This window comes from Panthera onca, chromosome C1 (genome assembly GCF_046562875.1).
Source record: "Panthera onca isolate mPanOnc1 chromosome C1, mPanOnc1 haplotype 2, whole genome shotgun sequence".
NCBI lineage: Eukaryota > Metazoa > Chordata > Mammalia > Carnivora > Felidae > Panthera > Panthera onca.
Window position 1 is genome coordinate 116,128,711 of NC_138346.1, and position 26,301 is coordinate 116,155,011.

Consider the following 26,301-nt stretch of genomic DNA (forward strand, 5'->3'; position numbering starts at 1 on the left):
GTCACTTGATTACGGACCTCTGACGCACAGGATGCGGGATTAGAGAGACAGCTGCACTTCTTTTTCAGGGCCCCTCCTCCAATGGACAGGCAGGCACAGTGGCCGGCCCTACCTCTTGGCGTTTCTATTGGTCAGTTTCCCCGAGCAGGCGGGTCTCGGCGAATGACTCCACCCACCCTGTGGGCGGGGTGTGTGCTCCGCAGGGGCTGGGGCCGGGGTGGTGGGGGGGGGGGGGGGGGGTTGCCGCAGCCGCCATCTTAGATTCCGCGGTAGCGGTGGCGGCTGTAGGGGACCGCGTTTGGGGAGTGGCTCTCCCCTCCCCCTTCCCCCAGTTCGGTGGCGGCGGCTCCTCCCACTGGGAGGGGGGTGGTGCGACGGCAGTGGCATCTGCGGCCATGGCGGCGACTGCTGCTAACCCCGGTGAGTAGCAGGGCTGGGGCGCCTCCAAAGGAAGAGGGGCTGAAGAGGTTGGCAGCTGAGGAGACCCTGGGCTGAGGGGCCGTAGTTGGGGCTGAGGGAGCTAGGACACGCGGGGACAGCGAGGGGGTTGTGGGGGAGGGGAGGAACGGGGGGAGGGGCCGACCTAGGGAACTGGGGAGACCCGGGGTGGAGGGAGGGAGCGTGCGGGTGGGACTTGCGTGGGGCGAGTGCTGCTGGAGCGGCTCCCCGCGCTGGGCTTGGCCTGCCTCCCTTCTGCTAGCTGCGTGCTGGTGTGCGATGTGGTCGTCTTTCAACTCTGCCCGCGGAACGGCTTGATGCAGAATGACTGTGGGCAGAATGGCTCGTTTTACCTTAAAAGTAATCCGGGTTTAGAAACACTGGACCGCCTTGCTGTTTAGCTGAAGTGTTAAACTTCCAAACGTTTAAACATTTACATTTAAAATAAAAAATCTTTGGATACTCTGTTTCTCTAGGCTGTACACCCCCCCCCCCCCCCCCCCCCCCGAAACTGGCATTCACGTATTTAGTGCCTCTAGTATCTTTAGCTGCTGAGGACTGAAGTTTGAGTAATGGTTGTTCAGGGCAGATCTTGCCCTACAGCAAGAACCCCAGGTTTAAATCTTGTTTGGTGTAGACCGAGGCAGTCCCCATTCTTTAAGAAAAGTTCAGTTCCTTGTCATTTTTCAGTGAACATCTCTTCTAAAGGGGGAGCTTGAACATTAACAACAAAAAAAATCTAGCCAATCATGTCTAAGTGATGGAGTGGGGTGTAGTGCAGATGAGGTCTCTAAATTCCTAGTCCTCTTTCCACTATATTACAGTTATTTATCACTGGGAAGTATTTCATTTTAGGGATCCTAGTTTACCTTGCAGACTTTGGCGATTCTCTTGCAAAATAAAATCCTTAAAAAAAAATCCTTAAAAAAGAAGCCAGAAGTTGGGGGTGAATTGCTTGAAAATACAGCAGGGGAAGGGATTCACTGGTGTTTCCACCTTGAAACTGAAATTGGATTTTTTCCATGTCTGTGAACTGCAGTATTATTTTGTGGTACCCAGGTTTTGCTATAAAAGTTGTCACTATTAAATTTATTACCTTTACTACCATGTTTTTGGGAACAGAGCTATTTAAAGAAGCTAATTTGTCACATGTCAATATCATATAATCTTTTAAAAAATTTAGAGGAAAAGTAGATAAAATTAATGGCTAAAGTTCTATTGTGGGAAGTTCTGAATGATGGAATAAAATTGGAAAGATGTTATTATTACGGCCACCTGACCTTATAGAAGAATAATAACCTATGTGTTAAAACTAGGGAGTAAATAAACATGATTTTAAACTGATAACACATTGCAAAATAGTTACATAACCCTAGTCAAGTTGCAAAGCATTTCTCTTATTAAGAGGTGGCCTTGGTAAACAAGTTTAGTGCATATGTCAGAAGCTTTTTTCCAGCAGTGTGGGTGGGGCTGCTTTATTTTGTTTTTTTAAACAACAGTGACCAGAATGACAGTCTTTTGACCACATTTCATTAGCTGATCGATATCAGCTTAAATCTGAAGCAGAAAATAGTATTTATTTGTGCAGAATCCTTGCTGATGAAACATTTTAGTTTTGTTTAATATCCTTTGACTGTTTCTGTATTTTGTAGATTTCCTTTTTGATGTTGAAACATTCTCACATCTCTTCCAAGTTATTGATACATTCCACACCTGATAATTAAATTAGAAAATGTATTTTCTTCCTTCCTTTCTTCTTTTGCCCCTTTATTTCAAAAGGAAGCGGTCATAGATGCATTGTGGACTTTTATAGCCTGCTGTGTTTTGGGATATGTGGACTGAGTGGAGGGACAAGGGTGGAAATGTACTGTGCTCAGTGAAAAGAAAGTAAATGGTTTTCAGGTCGGAATTTTTTATTGCATGGTCAAATCTTTCCTCAGAGCCATTTTAGGGACTAGAGACATTATACCTATTTCTTTGATTTTTTTTGTTTTATCTTTCTGCTTTTTGTTAAGATTCCCTCCAATTCTTGTTAATTCCATCTTCACATATGTCTGCAAAAGGTGTTTGTGATCATTATTTAACTTTTCTAAGGTTCATTTAAGTTCATCTGCAGCGTTAATAATGCGTGAAGATCATGTCAATTGTACGTAGAGTATGATTTAGGGACTGTTGGTGGCCATTCCGTATCTTGCAGGGAACCTGGTTCCTTTACATTTTCACTATGTCTTAACATGGTGCTGGATCACAAGTAGAGTAAGATGTGGTTTATACTCTACTCTCTTACGAGTTATGTTAAAGTAATAGGTTTAATGCGATAATGCCTTTTTCTTTGCATGAATTGATAATTCCCCATATTCAGTTATTGTTCACTAATTCTACTTACCATTGGCAAGTAGAAGTGGGTGGGTAGGTAGTTAATGAAGGTAGCCTGGCTGTTTTTTGTCTGTGGAACACTAAGAATATTGAGGAACACTTTTTATTTTCTTTTATTTATTTATTTTTTCAATATATGAAATTTATTGTCAAACTGGTTTCCATACAACACCCAGTGCTCATCCCAAAAGGTGCCCTCCTCAATACCCATCACCCACCCTCCCCTCCCTCCCACCCCCCATCAACCCTCAGTTTGTTCTCAGTTTTTAAGAGTCTCTTATGCTTTGGCTCTCTCCCACTCTGACCTCTTTTTTTTTTTCCTTCCCCTCCCCCATGGGTTTCTGTTAAGTTTCTCAGGATCCACATAAGAGTGAAAACATATGGTATCTGTCTTTCTCTGTATGGCTTATTTCACTTAGCATCACACTCTGCAGTTCCATCCACGTTGCTACAAAGGGCCATATTTCATTCTTTCTCAATGCCATGTAGTACTCCATTGCGTGTATAAACCACAATTTCTTTATCCATTCATCAGTTGATGGATATTTAGGCTCTTTCCATAATTTGGCTATTGTTGAGAGTGCTGCTATAAACATTGGGATACAAGTGCCTGAGGAACACTTTTTAAATTGCATGCATGATCCGTAATGCATTGGCTAAGGTGCTGGTTGGGGAAAGAGCAGGTATTTGACTTCTAATTCAGTATTCATACCAGAGATGTGAATGAAAGTGTAGGAGTGTAGGTATTTCTTCCCTTGATTCTGGTATTCTCGTTAGTGGACACCTCCTCTTGTGCTATTAGGTACCACTTATTGTGGATGGAGAATGTAGCGGAAGGTAAAGGAAGGAACACTCTTTGGGTTTGTGAGGCTGACATTTAGGAAGAATTTTTCTTTTCAACTATTTAAATTATAGTTTTGAAAACATTAATTAACAAAATTCTTACCCATTACTTTTACTTTTTTCAGATATGGGAAAAAAGGAATTTATGTGGTATAAAGTCAAGGTGTCAAGATACTTTATTGCAAAAACTTTTTGAAAAGTATATTATTTTCTTTTTTACAAAAGTGTTGTTTATTCTTTTTTTTTTTTACCACTTATTTATTTATTTTTAAATTTACATCCAAATTAGCATATAGTACAACAATTTCAGGAGTAGATTCCTTAGTACCCCTTACCCATTTAGCCCATCTCCCCTCCCACACCCCCTCCAGTAATCCTCAGTTTGTTCTCCATATTTATGAGTCTCTTCTGTTTTGTCCCCCTCCCTGTTTTTATATTATTTTTGTTTCCCTTCCCTTATGTTCATCTGTTTTGTCTCTTAAAGTCCTGATATGAGTGAAGTCATATGAAATTTGTCTTTCTCTGACTAATTTCACTTAGCATAATACCCTCTAGTTCCATCCACGTAGTTGCAGATGGCAAGATTTCATTCTTTTTGGTTGCTGAGTAATACTCCAGTGTGTGTGTGTGTATAGTATATATATACATATATATATATACACACACACATATATATATACACACACACACACACATATATATATATATATATATATATATATATATACATACATACATACACACCACATCTTCTTTATCCATTCATCCATCAATGGACATTTGGGCTCTTTCCATACTGTGGCTATTGTTGATAGTGCTGCTATGAACATGGGGGGTGCGTGTGTCCCTTAGAAACTGCACACCTATATCCCTTGGATAAATACCGAATAGTGCAATTGCTGGGTCATAGGGTAGTTCTATTTTTAGTTTTTTGAGAAACCTCTATACTGTTTTCCAGAGTGGCTGCACCAGCTTGCATTCCCATGAAAAGTATATTAAATATAATTTACTAATTCAGCATTTGAAATACAATTAACATTTTTTAAAAAGAACCTTCATCCGCATATTAGATCTGTGCAGATCTATGATTTAGATTTGTGGCATCAACTGGAATCTTCTGTTTTCTTAGAAATTAAGAAGTAGATACCACTGCATTATTGGAACTCTAGTTTTCTTATTGTTATAAAATAGTGGTCTCTAATCTTAGTTTTTTGCATTCCAGCCCTACCCCTCTACTCAATCCACTAACAGATGAGAACAATATGTTGTTTATGGATGTTTTATGAAAAGTTTTTTGTGGTTCTCTGCTGTTGATGACTTTCTTAAGGCAATAACAGTAGGGATTTTCATAGCGCCAAGTGGTGATCTTCAGAAACTAAATTGTAATAGTCAAGGAAACAGACCCTTTTTTCCCCTTGATTTTACTCAGGTCATGACATATTGTGGGTATTTCATTCCAAAACTAGTAAAATTTGAATCCTTGATAGTGGAACCTGTTTTCAGAGCCATCCTTTTTTTTTTTTCCTTCAAGGTGTTCACTCACAGTATTTATTTTAAAGGTTAATTCCTTAGTGGTACAATCCTATGTAGGGGTGCAAGGGTAACATTTCTGTCTATGGTGGTATAGCAGATTTCATTTAGATGGAACAGAAAAAGAATACATTTTTTTAAAAAACTTCTGTTTTTTTTTTTTTTTAAGTTTTGAGAGAGAGAAAGAGAGAGAGAGAAAGCATGTATGTGTGTGCAAACGCACATGTGGGAGGGGTGGGAGGGGGTGGTGTAGAGAGAATCCCAAGCAGGCTCTGAGCTGTCAGCACACAGCCCAACAGGTGCCTCCATTCCATGAACCAAACTGTGAGATCATGACCTGAGCTGAAATCAAGAATTGGATGCTTAACCACTGAGCCACCCAGGCGCCCCAGTAAAAAAATACATTTAAGACCTTTCTGAAATCCAAGGCTTGAGCTCGCTGGATTGTATCTGGTGGGTCCATCATACACACCCAGTGATAGGCCTTGCTTGTAGAGCCATCTATTTTTAGGAATGATTAAACATTTGTTAAGTTCCTACTATAGGCCAGGTTGCACTTTTTGTTTTGTTGGCTATTCTGTATGTTAGAAATGTCTCTCACTTTCCAAATTAATTCTCTAAATTTACATCTCTTCATCATTTCTTTCTTTCTTTCTTTCTTTTTTTTTTTTTTTTTTTTAATAATCTCTACACCCATTGTGGGGCTCAAACTGACAACCCTGAGATCAACAGTTGTATGTTCTGGCGACTGAGCCATCCAGGTGCCCCTCTTCATCGTTTCTTCATTTTGCATTTTCCCCTCTATATTTTCACTGTAGTTGAATGGACAAAGTGTATGACTTTTACAATTAATTAGAATTTAAGTTCCATGAGAACAGGATGTTTACCTTCCTTTTTCACCACACTCTTCCCTGCTCCCAGTGGTGCCTAGGACGTTCAGTGAGTATTGGTTGAATAAATGAATGTTGGGGTTCATATCTTTATGCACTGTTAACATGAAAATATCTCTGAAAGGGTAGTACTAATAAAGTCATTAACATCATGAATTAGTTTATAATAGCATTTATTAATATATGCCAGTTATTCTAAATGTATTATTTCATTTAGTCTTCATATATATGTATGTATTATTTAATTTTTGCAACAGTCTTATGAGGTATGTATTATTGTTTTACAAATGAGGAAACTAAGGCACAGAGTGAATAAGTAGTTTGTCTGAAGTCTCATAACTAGTAGGGGGTAGAGACAATTTGATTGTTGGCAATTCGTCTACATTGTCAACATTAAAAAAAAAAATATTTTTTTAACGTTTATTCATTTTTGAGAGACAGAGAGACACAGAATCCGAAGCAGGCTCCAAGCTCTAAGCTGTCAGCACAGAGCCCGATGAGGGGCTGGAACTTGTGAACTGCAAGATTGTGACCTGAGCCGAAGTCGGAGGCTTAACTGACTGAGCCACCTAGGCACCGCTATATTAAAGATTCTTAAAAAAAAATTCTCAAAAATGTTTATTCCTGTTCTCTCACATAAACTTCTTTTCTATATTTTCATCTGTTTAAGAGCTATCTCTATTTGAATAATATTTAATACGCTATTTATGTATATACTCACAAGCATTTCCTTCAAATGTGTTGCCCTTCCTGACTTTTCGGCATCTTTCACGACTGTCACAGTTTTTCCAGTTCCCCAGGCTAAGCAACTAGAGGTGTTTTAGGTTCTTTCATGTATTTATCTGGTTGGTTATCACGTCATCTTTTTTTTCTCCTCCATAAAACATATGTATATTTAAACATATGAAATGTTTTAATCATGTAAATATATTTGAAATATTTATTTAGGGGTACCTGGGTGGCTCAGTTGGTTAAGCGTTGGACTCTTGATTTTGGCTCACGTCATGATCTCACGGTTTGTGAGTTTGAGCCCACATCAGGCTCTGTGCTGACAGTGCAGAGCCTGCTTGGGATTCTCTCTCTCCCCCTCTCTCTGCCCCTCCCCTGCTCACGCTCTCTCTCAAAATAAATAATAAAATAAATAAACATTAAAAAAATGAAATAAAATTGGGGCACCTGGGTGGCTCAGTCGGTTAAGCATCTGACTTCAGGTCAGGTTGTGACCTTGCGGTTCATGAGTTCGAGTCCTGTGTTGGGCTCTGTGCTGACAGCTGGGAGCTTGGAGCCTGCTTTGGATTCTGTGTGGGTGTCTCTCTCTCTGTCTCTCTGCCCCTCGCCAACTTGTGCTCTGTCTCTCCCTGTTTCTCAAAAATGAAGAAATATTAAAATTTAAAAAAATGATTTAAAATACATATATTTAAACATTTAAATGTATGTTATTTTAATCAAAATTATCCATGCATATATTTAAAGACTTAGTTTTACGTGATTTCTTACAACAACAGTCCTCTACTCCCTCTCTCAGTTCCTTTTCCCCAGTAACAACCATTTTCATCTCTTTTAACCAAGCTTTGTTGTTTTTGTTTAAAAGAATGTTCCAGCAGTAGAAGACATGAGTTTCCAAATTGAAGGGGACAGACCAGTGAATGAAAACACACCCACATCAAGGCACAATATCATGAGATTTCAGCATCAGATACAAAGAGTATCCTACAAGCTACAGAGAAAAAAAAATTGGTCAGTTCAAAAGAATCTGGAATCAGATTGGTCTTGCTTCTCAGTAGTCACACCCGACAGTAGAAGACAATGAAGCAGTGCCTTCAGAATTCTTAGGGGAAATAATTTCCGACGTAGAATTGCATACCTAGGCAAACTATCAGTTAGTGAAATATAAGAAAGATGTTTTCATATATCCAAGCTCTCCCTTACACTGTTTCTCAAGAGCTTAGTAGAGGATACTCTTCACCAGTAGGAGTAAACCAAGAGGAAACATGGAATACAGGGAAGAGGCAGTACAGCAAGGGAAGAGTGAAGCACCCATTTTGCATACACTGCTGTTTTCAGTATGGTACTCTCACTTCCAGCTTCGCCTGGTTTCCCCCAACTGGGGCAAATAGATCAAAATGATTTATACTCTCCAGAGAACAAATCAGTCTTTTGACAGGGTGGAATTAGGGCAGTTTCTTTCTTTTCTTTTTTTTTTTTTTTTTATCAAATAGTCAATAAGTTTATGAAAAGGTGTTCAACATCATTAGTTAAAGATAAACATCATTAGGGAAAGATAAACCAGGACACCTGGGGGACTGTTGGTTAAGAGTCTGACTTCAGCTCAGGTCATGATCTCACAATTTGTGGGTTCGAGCCCTGTATCAGGTTCTCTGCTGTCAGCACACAGCCTGCTTTGGATCCTCTGTCCCACTCTGTCTCTGCCCCTTCCCTGCTCAATCTTTCTCTCTCTCTCAAAATAAATAAATAAACTTATTTTAAAAAGATGAACCATGATGAGATACATTATCAACCATCAGTGCACACCAGAATGGCTAAAATTAGAAGGACTGATGAGCAACCGGAATCCAATACACTGCTGATAGGAGTGTAAATGGGTGTGGTCACTCTGGAAAATAGTTTGGAAGTATCCACTAAATGAAGCATATGTTTGCCATATGTCCCAGAAATTTAAATTCTGTGTATACCCAACAAAAATGAATACATATTTGTGTTCCCCAAAGACATATATAAGAATGTTCATAAAAACGTCATTCATAATGGTATGAAACCAGAAACAATCCAAAGGTCCAGTTACAATAGAATGTATAAAATAAATTATGACACAGTTGCATAACAATATTACACAGCAATAAACTACTATTTTGCAAAATATGGATAACTCTCATAGATGCAATACTGTGTGAAAGAAGCCAGATATATTCCATATGATTCTGATGATTTGAAGATAAAGATAGCAAAATTAACCCATAATAAACATAGGTCAGAAGAGTAGTTATTTTTATGATGGAGGGGGTAAGGACAGTGTACAAGAACGCTGTCTGGGGGCGCCTGGGTGGTTCAGTGGGTTAAGCATCCAACTTTGGCTCAGGTCATGATTTCGTGGTTTGTGAGTTGGAGTCCCACATCGGGCTCTGTGCTCACAGCTGAGAGCCTGGAGCCTGCTTCGGATTCTGTCTCTGTCTCTCTCTCTTTCTTTCTCTCTCTCAAAAACAAATAAATAAACTTAAAAAAAAAACCTAAAAAAAAAAGAAAGCTGTCTGGAGTGATGGTATTCTGTATTATCTGGGTTGTGGTCACATGGGTATATACATATATAAAAATTAATTGAGTTGTGCAATTAGTATTTTTGCACTTTGCTCTGTGTAAGCACAATTAGAAATGAAAGGAAGGGGGCACTTGGGGTGTCTTTGCTGCTCTGCTTCTATTTCCTTTAGGTGTGCTGTTAGATTTTGTATTTGGAATTTTTCTTGTTTCTTGAGATAGGCCTGGATTGCAATATATTTTCCTCTCAGGACTGCCTTTGCTGCATCCCAAAGCGTTTGGATTGTTGTATTTTCATTTTCGTTTGTTTCCACATATTGGGCAGTTTCCCTGCTAGAAGGAACAGGGTAAGGACCTGGAAATCCACCTGCTGCTTAAGCAGATGTTAAAGCAATCCTTTTTTTTTTTTTTTTAATGTATGTTTATTTTTGAGAAAGAGAGAGAGAGCGCGCGCGTGAGCACAAGCAGGGAAGGGAGAAGGAGACACAGAATCCAAAGCAGGCTCTCGGCCCCGAGCTGCACAGAGCCCAACACAGGGCCCGAACCCATAAGCCATGAGATCATGACCTGAGCCGAAGTCAGACGCTTAACTGACTGAGCCACCCAGGCACCCGGAACCAATCCTTTTTACTTTAGCTTTCATTCATACACACCTCCCACTACTATACCTGGAGTCACCAGTTCCTGAGACTTTGGGGGATTCTAACATATATTGAGGTAGTTTTCTGCTTCTCCCTTTGTTGGGTTAGGATTCAGTTCTTTTTTCTTTTCTTTTCTTTTCTTTTCTTTTTTTTTTTGAAAGAGAGAGTGTGCATGTGTGAGTGTGCCAGAGGGGGAGAAGCAGAGAGAAGGGGGGACAGAGGATCCAAAGTGGGCTCTCTGCTGACAGCAGAGAACTGGATACGGCCATCAACCAGAGCTGAAGTTGGATGCTTAACCGAATGAGCCACCCAGGTGCCTAGGATTTAGTTCTTGTGGATCTATCAAGGCAAAGGTTCCAGTTTCCAAAAATTTGTTGCTCTTTTCTTTCTTCCATTTTTTCTATCCATGGATTTTATGTCTTGTATAAAATTGTTTTTCTTCTTTATATAAATTTTTAGTGGGAGAGAAAAAAAGTAGATGTATACACTTACCTCACTATTTTTTTTTTTTTTTAATGTTTATTCATTTTTTTTGAGAGAGATGGAGTGTGAGCCGGGGAGGGACACAGAGAGAGGGAGACACAATCTGAAGCAGGCTCCAGGCTCTGAGCTGTCAGCACAGAGCCCGGCATGGGGCTCGAACTCACAAAACTGTGAGATCATGACCTAAGCCGAAGTTGGACACTTAACCTACTGAGCCACCCAGACACCCCTACCCCCTTATTTTTATTCAGAAGTTATATAGTTTAAAATTATAGAGGTTCCTTTACTTTTTCATCCTGCTGTCATACTATGTCTTTATCGCCTCATTTTGGTTAGTCTCATTCATTTCCCTGCTTCTATTACTTCAAACTTTAAATATGTCAGATTAATCTTTAATTTACATTTTATTTTTGTCACTCTCACTTAAAGATATATTTTGTCTTTGTTAAATCAAATCTAAGATTTTATCTTGTCATTCAGGCCTTGTCACAATTAACACTTGAGATCGTATTTTTTTTTTTTTCCCAAATACAGACTCTGTGCTCTGTATAGGTCTGACAGTTCTTCACAATTATTTTCATACCTCCCTTTAGGATTTGCTTATGTCCTTTGTCTATGTGGAATGCCTTTTTGCTCTCCTTTATTTTTTCTGAGGCCCACATTCACTTTACCTTTTTGAAACTGCTGGCTGGCTGCCCTGTTTCCTTTACTTTTTCCTGTTACTGAGCACCTTCTCTGTGCTACAGACTGTGCCACATCTTAATTTAAACCATCTCAGAATCATCTTTTCTTTCTCTAAATTCCTCTAACTCATGGATTCTATATAAACCTATTACTAGAAGTGAGCTTTATTTTTTTATGGGAAGATTTTGCTTTTTCTTAGGGACGTTACATGTAATCACTATTTAAATTTTATAGGATGAAATAGAAAAAGTATTAGCAATAATATAAAAATATACTCAGTCTTACTAATAACAGATAAATGAACATTAAACCAACAATGATAATCATTTTATACCTAGAAAATCAGTAAAAATTTGAAGGATTGGCAGAACCCAGGGCTGGTGGACACATGGATAATTTGATATTGTTGGTGAGGCTCTTCATTGGTGTAGCTTTCTTGGAGGGTAATGTGTAAAGTTTTAAATATGTTCCCTTACATCCAGGGAGTCATTTTCAGAAATTTGTTAGTGTAGAAATACTGTCACCACGCATAAAGATACACAGTTATATTTATTGAAACATTTATGATAGTGATAGTTTGAATGTCATAAATATATACATTTGTACTGTGAAGTACCTTATAACTATTAAAAAGAGTGTGCTACCTGTATTTATTGACATGACACACCTTCCAGTGTATTATTACATGGAAAAAACAAGATTCAGAATAAATATAATATGATCTCTCCCTGTCTTATGTAAAAATTACCCAAGCTATAATATATGATATATAGAAAAAGATTTGGAAGGTTTCAAAATATTAATACCATAGGGGGGAGGTGGGATTGGAGTACGTGTGTAGAGGATTTTACTTTTATTTTATTTAATCTTTTTTTTTTTTAAGTTGGCTCCATGCCCAGTGTGGGGCTTGCACTCATGACCCTGAGATCAAGAGTTGCATGCTCTAAGCCAGCCAGGTGCCCCAAGGATTTTACTTTTGATTGTTTGCTTCTGTATTGTTGAATATTTTTAGAGACTTTCACATTTGGTTTTCTGGATATGTATAGCATTTTCTGTATATCTATAATATTGTGTGTATGTGTGTGTGTGTGCAGTATACATATATTTTTCTAAGTAGGCTCCATGCCCAATGTGGAGCCCAGTGTAGAGCTTGAACTCAAGACCCTGAGATCAAGACCTGAACTGAGACAAAGAGTCGGATGCTTAACTGACTGAGCCACCCAGGCACCCTATATATCCATATTTTAATATATTACTTCCGTAATGAAAAAGTTAATAATAGCAAAATCAGTTAACATTTTGGTGTTTGATATATATTTATAAAGCTACTATTTAAGTACTACTTACACTGTGTCAGGTGCTATGCTAAGTACTTTTCACTTGCAGTATCTAATATAATCTTCTCCAAAGGTAGGTATTATTATTAGTTGCATGTAACAGATAAACTCAGAAAGATTAAGTAATTTGCTTATGGTCATACAGGTGGTAAGTGGTAACCCTAGGATTGGAATCCAGGTTTATCTAATTGTAAAGTTTGAGCTGTGTTCTCTCAGATTTTCAATGCATGCCACACACACACACACACACACACATACACACATTCATTTTCTTTTTTTGAAAACTTGGGATCGTGTATTTCCCAGTTATAAAAGTAATATATGCTTAATGTAAAAGACAAAATAATATGGATATACAGAAAATTAAATGTAGAAGTCTCTAAATGCCATCTCAGAGATAACCACTATTAGTTTATTGTGTAACCTTTGCTCACTTCATTCTAGCCATGATATCATCCATACTATTTCTAGAACTTAACAGGCATGTTCTCACCCTGTGTCTTTGCACTCTGTCTGGAATGCATTTTCTCCAGATACCTGCATGGTTAATTCCTTTATCTCCTTTTCTTATCTCCTATTTCCTATTACCTTTTCAATGATGTCTTTCCTCACTATCTAAAATTGCTGTCCTGGGGCGCCTGGGTGGCTCAGTCGGTTGAGCGTTCAGCTCAGGTCACGATCTCGCAGTCCGTGAGTTCAAGCCCCGCATCGGGCTCTGGGCTGATGGCTCAGAGCCTGGAGCCTGCTTTGGATTCTGTGTCTCCCTCTCTCTCTGCCCCTCCCCCGTTCATGCTCTGTCTCTCTGTCTCAAAAATAAATAAACGTTAAAAAAAAAATTAAAAAAATAAAATTGCTGTCCTCCTATTCTTCAACCTTATATACTTTTTTTTTAATATATATTTTTTAATGTTTATTTGTGAGAGACACACACACACACACACACACACACACACACACACACACACACAAGTAGTGTGAGCAGGGGAGGGGGAGAGAGAGAGAGACACAGAAGCTGAAGCAGGCTCCAGGCTCCCAGCTGTCAGCACAGAGCCCTATGCAGGGCTCAGACTCACGAACTGCAAGATCATGACTTCAGGTGTAGTTGGACGGGGCTCAAACTCACAAACTGCAAGATCATGACTTGAGGTGAAGTCGGATGCTTAACCGACTGAGCCACCCAGGTGTCCCGACCTTTATATGCTTCTGATTTGACTTCCTATAGTTTATTTTTCTCCCTATTTATCACTGTATAACAAATTATTAGTTTGAACCATATGAAATTTGTTATTTATCTATTTTTTCCTATAAAATGTCACTTTCATATTGTCATCCGGTTTATATTTTAATTATTTCTCTTGTTGATTTCTCTCTCCCACTAGCATATAAAGTTCATAAGTATTGGGATCTTTGTTCTATTTATTGCTTTATATCTGGGATCTGCAACAGTGCCTGGCATATAGTAGGCATGCAGTTAATATTAAATGAGTTCTTCCAGGCTTTTGTTATACATATAAATTTTAAAAAAGAACATTTTATATGTTTTTTTCTGTAGCTTATTTTTTCTATAATCATATATGGTAGATAACTTTCCATTTCAGTGATACAGAGCCACTTCAAAATTTTTCTGGAAAAACATTTTTTCTGATATATTATAGTTTTTTTTTATTGTGGCAAAATACACATAACATAAAATTTGCTACTTTAACCATTTTTATGTGTACAGTTCAGTGCCCTTAGTATATTCACATTGTTGTACAGCCATCACCACCATCCACCTCCAGAACTTTTTTCATCTTGCAAATTGTCTTCAAGAAGTTACGAAATTCATTGTCATGATACTTTCCTCCTGTGCTTTCTTCTAAGAGTTTACTAGCTTTAATTCTTACATTTAGGTGTTTGATCTATTTTGAGCTGATTCGTATATGTGATGTAAGTAAGGGTACTTTTGTATGTGGATATACAGTTTTTCCTGTAGCATTTGTTGAAAAAAAAAATATTGAATTGTCTTGGAACCCTTGTTAAATCATTTAACTGTACATATAATGGTTTATTTTTAGACTCTAATCCACTAGTATGTAAATCTTTGTGCCAGTACCATACTGTTTTGATTACTGTAGTTTGCAATGATGCATCATCATTTTAATTGTATTTAAGTACATTCTTTATCCAGTATTAAGGGCAGTTATAAATGCCTGGACTTATAATAAAAGACATGCATAAAAGAGGTTTTGTGTTTTTAGGTTAGTTGCAGTTTATTTTAAATATAGTTTGGAGGTAGATTTTAGGAATAATAAAGAAAAAATTAAAAACATATCCAAAGTAATTAATATTTTATTTTGCTTAAAGTTTATGTATTTATTTTGAGATAGCATGACTGGAGGAGGGGAAGAGAGAGAAGGAGACAGAGAATCCCAAGCAGGCTCTGCACTGTCAGCATAGAGCCTGATGTGGGACTTGAACTCAGGAACTGTGAGATCATGACCTGAGCCGAAATCAAGAGCCAGACGCTTAACCGGCTGCAGGTGGCTCCCAAAGTGACTCATATTTTAGACATTAAGAATATGATGAATTATTGTTCCAGTATTTCTTTATGAACAAATGTTCATATTATGTATTCAACTTTTTTCTTTTATTAAGAGAGAAAGTGAGAGAGGGGCAGAGGGAGAGGGAGGGGCTTGATCTCACAACCTTGAGATCATGACCTGAGCTGAAATTAAGAGTTGGATACTTAATTGAGCCACCCAGGCACCCCTTGTCTATTCAGCTTCTAATGCTTTTTTATCAGTTCTGATTTCCTCAGTCCTGTTTTCAGTGAACTTAGTTTTGTATTATTCTCATATTTCAGGAAAGGAAGTTATGTTTAGAAGTAGCTTTTTGGTAAATCTGGGAGACTATGTTGACTGACTAAAATATGTTATATTTATTGTTTTTCTGTAATTTCTGTCAAATTGTGATTTGAGTAGAAGGTACTTGACTTCAGTGGAATAAGAATATTCCTTAACTATGCTATCCTAAGTTCTTCCATTTAAAAGGAGCTAATCTTGGGGCACCTGGGTGGCTCAGTCGGTTAAGCGTCCGACTTTGGCTCAGGTCATGATCTCGTGGTCCGTGAGTTCGAGCCCCGTGTTGGGCTCTGTGCTGACAGCTCAGAGCCTGGAGCCTGTTTCTGATTCTGTGTCTCCCTCTTTCTCTGACCCTCCCCCATTCATGCTCTGTCTCTCTCTCTCTCAAAAATAAAATAAAAACGTTAAAAAAAAATTTAAAAGGAGCTAATCTTAGTAAATCAAATCCAGAGTATGTTAAAAGAATCATACATCATTATTGTATTAGTTTCCCAGGCCTGCTGTGGCAAATTCACATACTTGGGGGTTTAAAACAAACAAAAAATACTCTTTCACAGTGCTGGAGGCTCAGAATATGAAATGAAGATGTTGGTAGCTTTGGTTCCTTCTGGAGTTTCTGAGGCAGAAATCTCTCCTTCTTCTCTAGCTTGTGGACATGTCACTCCATTTTCTGTGTCCCTGTATCTAGGTTTCTCTCCTTGCTCTTATAAAGAGAGTAGTCATTGGATTTAGAGCCCACCCTAACCCATTTCGACCCAGTCTTAGCTAATTATATCTTCAGAGACCCTGTTTCCAAGTGAGGTCCCATTCTGAGATTCTAGGCGGACATGGAGTTTTAGATTATTCAGTCTTCTGGAATTACTGAGTAAGGTTTAGTCCAGGAACTCAAAAGATGGTTCAACCTGAGAAAACTTCTATAATTTATGTCATTAGCAAGCTAAAAGAAAAAACTTTTATATTAATAAATACTTTACAAAAGTATTTGCTTCAGATTAAAAAAAATCCATTCCTGATTTTTAAAAAAAAGCTGTTAAATCCATAGAACTACCCCCCCCCCCCCAATTAAGTCCAATGAAATCATGGATAAGTCAGAGATATATCCACGTTTGCTTTGGAGATTGTCTAGATCAAAGTTGCTTAACCTCTTGTAGGACGTGGATGTCTTTGGTGAGAACTGTTGAACCCTTTCTCACTTCCTTTGGGTCATTATGGGAATAAATGAGAGGCACACAGGTTGTTCACAGTAGTGCCTAACCCACAGCGAGGGCTGAGAAAAAAGTGTTAGGTATTGCTATCCATGCACTTTCTACTCCCCCTTTACTCCTTGTAAAACTCAGGAACAGAACTTCTGCTTTGTAGGTAAAAAAATTCTTACCTCACTTTTATGTCACCCTTACCCCTAAAATAAAAGGCTCTGCTTCTTCGGCCATGTTGGAACCCTTAGACTCCGCTGGCATGTACTTGGAAAAGCTGGAATACAAGGAGACAGCTTGCTCTCCTTGTTGAACCTTTCTTAGATATTCCTTAGTTATTCAGTGCATAAAATAGCAATATATAGTGGAACTACTAGAGATTGAAAAGTTTTATCTTCTGGCTTACTGCATCTTTTCTAATTTTTCTATAGTAATGCACTTAAATAATAAAAATATTTAAAAATGTTCATATTACGGGGGCACCTGGGTGGTTCCGTCGGTTAAGCATCTGACTTTGGCTCAGGTCATGATCTCACAGTTTGTGGGTTTGAGTCTGCATCTGGCTCTGTGCTGACAGCTCCGTGCTTATGGCTCTGAGCCTGGAGCCTGCTTCGGATTCTGTCTCCCTTTCTCTCTCCCCTCCCTTTCTCTCTCTCTCTCTTTCTCAGGAAAATAAATGTTAAAAAAAAAGTTTATTTATTTTAAATGCTTGTGCATGTACAAGCAGGGGAGGGGCAGAAACAGGGAGAGAGAGAAAATCCCAAGCAGGCTCTGTGCTATCAGTGCAGAGCCTGATATGGGGTTTGGTCCCATGACCCTGGGATCATGACCTGAGCCGAAATCAGGAGTTGGAGGCTCAGCCACTCAGGCGTCCCATAATTACCCTATTTTTGAGTAATATTGGATGTTAATCCTAAATATTTTTAGTAATTGTGATATAAAAATATCTGATTCCTACTGATGACAGTCACAGTTACTAATACTGTGATGGTTTACTGTGTACTTTCATGGTTGAAGGAAATGCTAGATTTCAGTTAGAGATTAATGAGAATAAAGATAAAATTTTTCCTCCAAGTTCACAAACCAGCCTCCCCTGGTGGAGGGGGGGGGTTTATCCATTGACCCATGGATTAAGAACCTTGCAATAATGCTGTAAGAGAAGAAAACAACATACTGTAAATATTGAGTAAGGAAAGGTAAAATAATCATTCCTTGTAGATGATGTGATTTTATACTAAGAAAATCCAATAAATTAAATACTTTTAGGTAAGACAAATTAGTAATTTGGATACAATATAAATATACTGAAATCAATAGTTTTGTTTTATTCTAGCAAAAACCAGTTAGAAGTTGAAATGGAAAAATGATTTAATTCACAATAATACTAGTAACTATAAATTACCTAAAAATAGAGGAAGAAATACATAAGACTTAGGAAGACTATAAAATTTTATTAAAGGACATTAGAAAAGATCTGAATAAATGTAACACATACTATATTCCTGGATGAGGAAATTCAAAGTCATGATGCTCTTCTTCTTTCAAAATTACTATATAAATTTAATGTCATTGAATTAATTTCATGAATTGTTTAATAGTACTTGACAGATTTTAAAGTTCAAAAGGAAGATGAAGTATATGACTTTAAAAGTGTTTTAAAAACTTTTAAACTAAATGTTACTATTATTTTAATGTTTATTTTTGAGAGAGAGCGACAGAGACAGTGTAAGCAGGGGAGGGGCAGAGAGGGAGGGAGACACAGAATCTGAAGCAGGCTCCAGGGTCTGAGCTGTCAGCACAGAGCCCAAAATGGTGCTGGAACCCACAAACCGTGAGATCATGACCAGAGCCAAAGCTGGACACTTAACTGACAGAGCCACCCAGGCGCCTCTAAACCTATTGTTTTTAAAGGTTTGCTTATTTTTAAGAAAGAGAGAGAGTGTGTGTACCAGTGGGGGAGGGGCAGAAAGAGGGGGGGACAGAGATCCGAAGCAGGCTCTGTGCGGACAGCAGCAAGCCCCATGTGGGGCTTGAACCCACGAACCGTGAGATTATGACCTGAGCCGAAGTTGGACACTCATCTGAGCCACTCAGGTGTCCCCAAACTTCTTATTTTGAGATAATTTTAGGTTCATATACAGTTATGAAAGTAATACAGAGATCTCCTACCCTTAACTCAGTTTCCCTCAATGATAGTGTCTTGCAAAACTAATAGGCACCATCATGACCAAGACACAGATTTCTACCATCACAAGGGTCACTAATGGTGCCTTTTGAAAGCCACACCTTTCTTTGTGCCCTCCCCCTCCCTCTGGGCAACCCCAACCTGTCCTTTATTTCTATAATTTTGTCATTCAAAGAGTATTTTATGAATAGGATTATACATTATGTAAGCTTTTACTGTGGGCTTTTTTCACTCACGTGATTCTCATCCAGTTGTGTGTAGTAATAATATTCCATTCCTTTTTGTTGCCGAGTAGTATTCAGTGATTTGGGTGTATATCACAGGTAGTCCACCTATTAAAGGACTTACCACCCTCCCCCCCCCAGTTTTTGGCTATTACAAATAAAAGTATTATAAACATTTGTGGACAGGTTTTTGTGTAGATACAGTCTTCATTTTTGGGGATAAACACCCACTAGTGTAGTGCTGGTTTGTATGTTAGTGGCATGTTTATTTTTTAAAGAAACTTCCAAACTATTTTCTGGAGTGGCTGTGTGGCTGTACTGTATTACATCCACCAGCAATATATAAGTGATCTACTTTTTTTTTTAAAGTTTATTTTGAGAGAGATCGTACATGCTCGAGCAGGGGAGGGGTAGAGAGAGAGAAAGAGAATGCCAAGCAGTCTCCGTGTTGTCAGCACAGGTTTGATGTGGGGCTTGAGCTCATGAACAGAGCCATGAGATGTGAGATCATGACCTGAGCTGAAATAGAAAGTTGGATGATCAACTGGTTGAGCTACCCAGGCACCCCTCCTTAGGATTTTCTACAAAGACAATCATGCCATCTGTGAATGGGGACAGTTTTATATCTTCCTTTTTGATCTTTATGCCTTTTGTTTCCTTTTCTTGCATTTTTGCACTGGCTAGAGCTTCCCACACTATGTTTGATTTAGTGATGAGATGGAACATTCTTGCCTAGTTGCCAATCGTAGAAAGCATTGTCTTTCACTGTTAAGCATAATATTAACTTTAGGCTTCTTTACTTACTTACTTATTTATTTTTATTTTGGGTTTTTTGGTGGTAGGAGGTAGATTCTGTTACCAGGTTGAGGACATTTCCCCCATTCTTATTTTTCTGTTTTTTTGTTTTGTTTTGTTTTTTTTAAGCAGAATTAGTGTGGAATTTTATCAAATGCTTTCTTGCATAAGTTGATGGATCATCTGTTATTTTTCTTCTTTGGCAATATGGTGGATTATGTTGGCTGATAATTAAATGTTGAGCCAGTATTCTTGCTTCTCTAGAATAAATCATATTTGGTCATGTTGTATAATTCTTTTGCATATTGCTAAATTTTATTTGCTAATAGTAAGAATTTTTGTTCCTTGGGGCACCTGGGTGACTCAGTTGGTTAAGCATATGACTCTTGATTCCAGATCAGGTCATGATCTCACCATTCGTGGGATTGAGCCCCACATTGGGCTCTGCGCTGACAGCGTGGAGCCTGCTTGGGATTCTCTCTTTCCTTCTCTCTCTCTGCCCTTCCCCTGTTCACATGTGTGTACTCTCTCTGTCTCTCAAAATAAATAAACTAAAAAAAAAAAAAAAAAAGTTTTGTATTTGTTTTCATGAGGAGTATTGATCTCTAGTTTGTTTGTTTTTATGTAGGCTTCACAACCATTGCAAAGCCCAACGTGGGGCTTGAACTCACAACTGTGAGATCAAGACCTGAGCGGAGATCAAGAGTCGGATGCTTAACTGACTGAGCTACCCAAGTGCCCCTGAGCTCTAGCTTTTTGTCAGTTTGTTTGCTTTGTTTTTGTAGTGAGTTTGCCTGGTTTTGGTATCAGGGTAATTCTAGCTTCATAAGGTGAATTAGTGTCTCCTTTCTCAACCAGTTTCTGGAGGAGATTGTGTAGAAATGATATTAACTCTAAATGTTTGGTAAAATTCATTCCGTCTGGACCTGGAGATTTCTTTTTTGAGAGTCTTTAAATTATGGATTCAATTTCCTAATAATTATGGGACCATTCAAGTCATCTGTTTTATGTGGGGTCAGGTGTTTTAGTTTTTTTTTTTTTTTTTTAAGGAATTATCTGTTTTGTCCAAGTTGTCAAATTTACATTTGTAAGTTGTTCCTAGAATTACCACTTATCTCTTTGGTTTCTTCAAAGTCTGTAGTGATATCCCTTTTTTTGTTTCATTTTTTTCCTTCTTTTCATTTCTGATATTGGTAGTGGGTTTTTTTGTGTCTAACTGAGGGCTTGTCAATTTTATTGATCTATTTAAAGAACCAGCTTTGAATTCATTTATTTTTTTAAAAATATTTTTCTGTTTTCAAATTCATTAATTTATGTTGTCTATTACTTCCTTTTGCTTGCTTTTGGGTTTATTTTGTTCTTTTTTTTTTTTTTTTTTTTTTTTGAGAGAGGGAGAGCACACAGCCCAAGTGGGGGAGAGGGACGGAGGGAGAAAGAGAGAATCCTAAGCAGGCTCCACACTCAGCCTGGAGCCTGATGTGGGGCTCAATCCCACAACCCTGGGATCACGACCCAAGCTGAAACCAAGAGTTGGATGTTCAACCAACCAAGCCACCCAGGCACCCTGATTTTGTTCTTTTTCTAGGTTCTTAAAATGGAAACTTAGATGATTTGACTTTTCCTCTTTCCACTATAAGCATTTTAGCGCAATAAAATTGTCTCTAAGTACAGCTTTTGCTGTGTCCCACAAATTTTACTGTTTTGTGATTACATTCATATTTTATTTCTGTGTACTTTGTATTTCCTTTGAGACTTCATTTTTGATTCATTGATTTTTTTTTTTTAGAAGTGTGTTGTTTAGTGTCCAAGTGTGTGGTGATTTTCCTGTTCTCTTTCTGTTACTGAGTTCTAGTTTAATTCCATTGTAGTTGGAGAATACAATCTGTGATTTCATTCTTGTAAATTTGCTGAGGTTTGTTTGTTGGTTTATATTCTGGGGACAGAATATAAAGAATATAGGAATGTGTACCTGCTATTGTGTGGTGGAATATTTCTGTAAATGTTAATTAGACCCTGTTCGTTGAGGCTGTCATTTTTTTTTTTTAATCTTTGCTGATTTTCTGTCTAATTGTTCTGTCAGTTGAATGAGGGGTGTTGAAATCTCCAACTATAATTATTTTCTTCTTTCTGTTATGTCAGTTTTTGTTTAACAGATTTTGGAGCTCTGTTGTTTGGTACATACATACCAACTGTCTTCTTGGTGGCTTGAATATTATATAATGTGCTTTGTGGTCGGTTTATCTGATTATTAATATAGCTACTCTTGCTTTCCTTTGATTGGTGTTTACATGATATATCTTTTTTCATTCTTTTGCTTCCAACCTGTCTCTGCTGTTATATTTGAAGCAACTTTTTGTGGACTGCATGTAGTTGGGAGTTGGGTTATGTTTTTTAATTTGCTCTGCCAATCTCTGTTAATTGGTATACTTACATTAATTACATAAAATTATTAATATGTTAGGGCTTAAGTTTGCTGTTTTATTTTTTGTTTTCTGTTTGTTTGGGTTTTTATTTCTGTGTTTTTTTTCTCTGCCTTCCTGTAGGTAATTTGAACATTTTTTAGAATTCCATTTTGAGGGGCACCTGGATGGCTCAGTTGGAAGAGTGTGCATTTCTTGATCTTGCGGTTGTGGGTTTGAGCCACATCATATTGGGAATGGAGATTACTATAAAACAAACAAAAAACCTTAAAAAAAATCTTAAGTAAGAATCCCATTTTGATTTATTTATGTTTGCTGGTGTATCACCTTGTATACCTTTTCCAGTAATTGCTGTAGTGAGCATTGCATTATGTCTCATAACATCACAGTCTGTTGGTGTCATTTTAACACTTTAAGTGTTGACATCTTACCACCCTTTAATATCCCCATTTGTAATTGGTATTAATTATTTTTTCTGTATTCATTTAGAAACAGATAGTGTTGTATTTTTTGCTTCAGTCATTAAACATAATGTAGAGGACTCAAAGGAGAAGGAAAGCCTATTGATTTTACCCATATTTTTGCATATTGTTTTTTTTTAATTTCTTTGATATATGTTGATGTGTTGTGTTCCAAAATTCCTTGTTATATAATTTCTTCTCTGTTTAGAGAATTTTGTTTAGCCATTCTTTTAGGATAGGTCTGTTGGTGGCAAGTGCTCATTAGTTTTAAATCATTAGAGACTGTGTTGATTTCTCCTTCATTCCTGAATGATATTTTCACAGGGTGTAGGATTCTGGGTTGATTTTTTTTTTTTTTTTTAACTTTAAAAGATATCATTCCACATTTTTTTGTCTCCATGGTTTCTGATGAAAACTCTGCTGTTGTGAATTATTTTTCTTCTATAAGTAAGGTATCATTTATCTCTAGCTACTTTTTAGAAGTTTAATTGTTATGTGTTGGGATGGATTTCTTTAGGTTTGTCCTTTTGGGGTTTACTCAACTTCTTGAAGCTGTAGGTTACATCTCTTGACAAATTTGGGAACTTTTCAGATATTATTTTTCAGCTTTGTCCTCTTTCTCTTCTCTTTTTCAGGACTCTAATGGCTAATTTCTAGTGTTGTGTCTTACATTTCACTGATTCTTCTCTTTGTTCCTTTTATTCTGCTGTTGAATCAATCCACTTAACTTTATTTCAGTTATTTTTCAGTTCTAAAATTTCTATTTGATTCTTCTTTATATCTTATCTTTGTTTAGACTTTCTTTGCTGAGGCTTTCACCTTGTGTATTTGTTTCAACTGTGTTAGTAATTGTTGAAGCATTTTTATTGTGGCTGCTTTTAGAATCTTGTGAGATAATTCTAACATTTATGCCATATTGTTGGCATCTACTGATTGCTATTTTTCATTCAATTTGAAATCTTCTTGGTTCTTGGTATGATGAATGGTTCTTTCTTTTTTTTAAATTGAAGCTTGGATATTCTTGTGTTATGTGACATTGGATCTCATTTAAACCTGTTTTAGCCAGCTTTCACTGGCACCACTTTAGGAAGAGAAAGGTGAGTGAGGCTTTGTTATATTGCTAGGTAGAGTTAGAATTCCAGTTTGTTTGTTTGTTTGTTTTTCATTTTCCAAATAAAATAAGTGAAAGGATATGTTACATGTTTGCTGCATGAGTAAAATGTATAAACTAATTTTGTGTGTGTGTGTGTGTGTGTGTGTTTTAGATTAACATTATGTCACTATCACAAGCTTTTTTTTTAATTTTTTTTTTTTTTTTTACTGTTTATTTTTTATTTTTGAGACAGAGACAGAGCATGAACAGGGGAGGGGCAGAGAGAGAGAGGGAGACACAGAATCTGAAACAGGCTCCAGGCTCCGAGCTGTCAGAACAGAGCCCGATGTGGGGCTCGAACCCACGAACTGTGAGATCATGACGTGAGCTGAAGTCGGACGCTTAACCGACTGAGCCACCCAGGTGCCCCTCACAAGCTTTTAAAAGTAAAGGCTGCAGATAGAATCTAGTACTCCCTTTTCCAAACTGTGAAGCAGGGAGAAGTGAAGTAGGGAATGTATACTTTCACCAGTGTAAGAATTTAAGAAGAGCAATGTGGATATGAGCATAAGGGTTTTCTAGCAAACTACTGAGATTTCACCCATAGCTTGAGCCTTTCTTCCAAGAAGCTAATTTGATGATGATGATGATGATGATAAGAAGACAGGACTATCTTTTTTAAATGTATATTTCCATTTTTCTTTGATAGAAATGACATCAGATGTACCATCACTGGGTCCAGCCATTGCCTCAGGAAACCCTGGGGCTGGGATTCAAAGTGGAGGAGCCATTGTCCACAGGGCTATTAAGCGGCGACCAGGGTGAGTTTGGATATCATGTGTTGTGTCTCTCCTGTAAGCCAGCCTGATTTAGTTAGTGGCTGAATCCTCTTGGCTATGCTTAACCCTTTCACTTCAACTGGTTACTTACTACACTGCTGTCAGATATCTTTCTTTAGTTCCTGGATTTTTTCCTTACACAGAATTAACATTTTTATCTAACTTTCTTTTATGCAGGGTTTTTTTTTTTAATTTTTATTTTTTATTAAGTTTTTTATTTTAATTATTATATAGTTAACATATAGTGTTATATAATTTCAGGTGTACAATATAGTGATTCAACAATTCTGTACATCATTACTCAAGTGCTCATCATATGTGTACTCTCAATCCCCTTCACCTATTTCACCTGTTCCTGCCACATTCCCTCTAATATGCTTTATTTTATTTTATTTTTTAATGTTTATTTATTTTGAGAGAGAGAGAGCAGGGGAGGGGCAGAGAGAGAGGAAGAGAGAGGATCCCAAGCAGGCTCCACACTCAGTGGAATGTAGTGCAGGGCCTGATGCAGGGCTTGATATCACGAACTGTGAGATCATGACCTGAGCCGAAATCACGAGTCAGACTCTTGACTGACTGAGCCACCCTATGTCCCAATATGCTTTATTTTAAATGAGTACCCTGAGTTAAAGTGTTTTTTTTTTTTTTTTTCAAAAAGAGCATTTCTTAATGATGCATACTTGAGAATATATGGTTCTAAAAGATATAATATATAAAACATTCCATCCAAGAAAAATAGAGTGCACATTTTCTTCAAGTACACATAGAAGTACACATAGAAGAATCCATTGGTTAATTCACTTAAGAAAAGGCATAGCAAATATTACAAATTTAAGAAAACTGAAATCATACCAAGTGTATTTTCCAGCCACAATGGCAAAAAACCAAAGATAACAGTAAAACAAAGCTGGAAAATTTACAGTGTAAATTTACGTTAAATATTTAATATGTAAAAACTAACACACAACTGCATGAGCAGTGGGAAAAATAAGAAATCAAATGCCAAATGAAAATATGTCTCAAAACAAAAGAAAAAGAAGACACAATATTGCAAAACTTATGGGATGCAGCAAAAACAGATGTTAGAGTGAAATTTGTGCTGTCAATCTTTGTATTAAAAACTCAAGACAAGTTAACATTACACCGCAAGGGACTAGAAAAAAAAGAAACATAGCTGAAATTTAGGAGATGAAAGAAATAACAAAGAAAAATCAGAAATAAAGACCATAATAAACAATAGCATAACATTGAAAGTAATGACCAGTTTTTCCAAAAAAATAAACAAAATTGGAATTATTTTAACATTAAGGGGAAAAGACTCAAAAACTACAATGAGTACCAAAATGGAAGAGAAAACAATACAACAGGTAACCACAGAAATACAATAGATAACATAGATTACTATAAACTATTATATACTAACAAATCTGATAATTTAGGAAAAAAACAAAAACAGATAATTCCTAAAAACATACAAGTTACCAAGATTGAATTATGAGCCTTTTTTTTATTAAAAAAAATTTTTTTTAAATGTTTATTTTTGAGACAATGCGAGAGACAGAGTGCAAGCAGCGGAGGGGCAGACAGAGGGAGACACAGAATCTGAAGCGAGCTCCAGGCTCTGAGCTGTCAGCCCAGAGCCCAATACAGGGCTCAAACTCACGAACCGTGAGATCATGACCTGAGCCGAAGTCAGACGCTTAACCAACTGAGCCACTCAGGCGCCCCTGAATTATGAGTCTTGAATGCAACAAGT

The 26,301-nt window shown here is 37.5% G+C and overlaps 1 protein-coding gene across 3 annotated transcripts in view; it reads left to right on the forward strand.

The window, feature by feature from the left end:
- The first annotated feature begins 238 nt into the window (after positions 1–238).
- Positions 239–26,301, forward strand: part of ARNT (aryl hydrocarbon receptor nuclear translocator) — a 76,957-nt gene continuing 50,894 nt past the window's right edge. For all 3 annotated transcript variants that reach the window (XM_078451458.2, XM_078451459.2, XM_078451460.2), the window contains exons 1-2: positions 239–420; positions 24,416–24,527. In XM_078451458.2, coding sequence (XP_078307584.1) covers positions 396–420; positions 24,416–24,527 — 137 coding nt within the window. In that variant the 5' untranslated portion in view covers positions 239–395. The remainder of the gene's footprint in view (positions 421–24,415; positions 24,528–26,301) is intronic.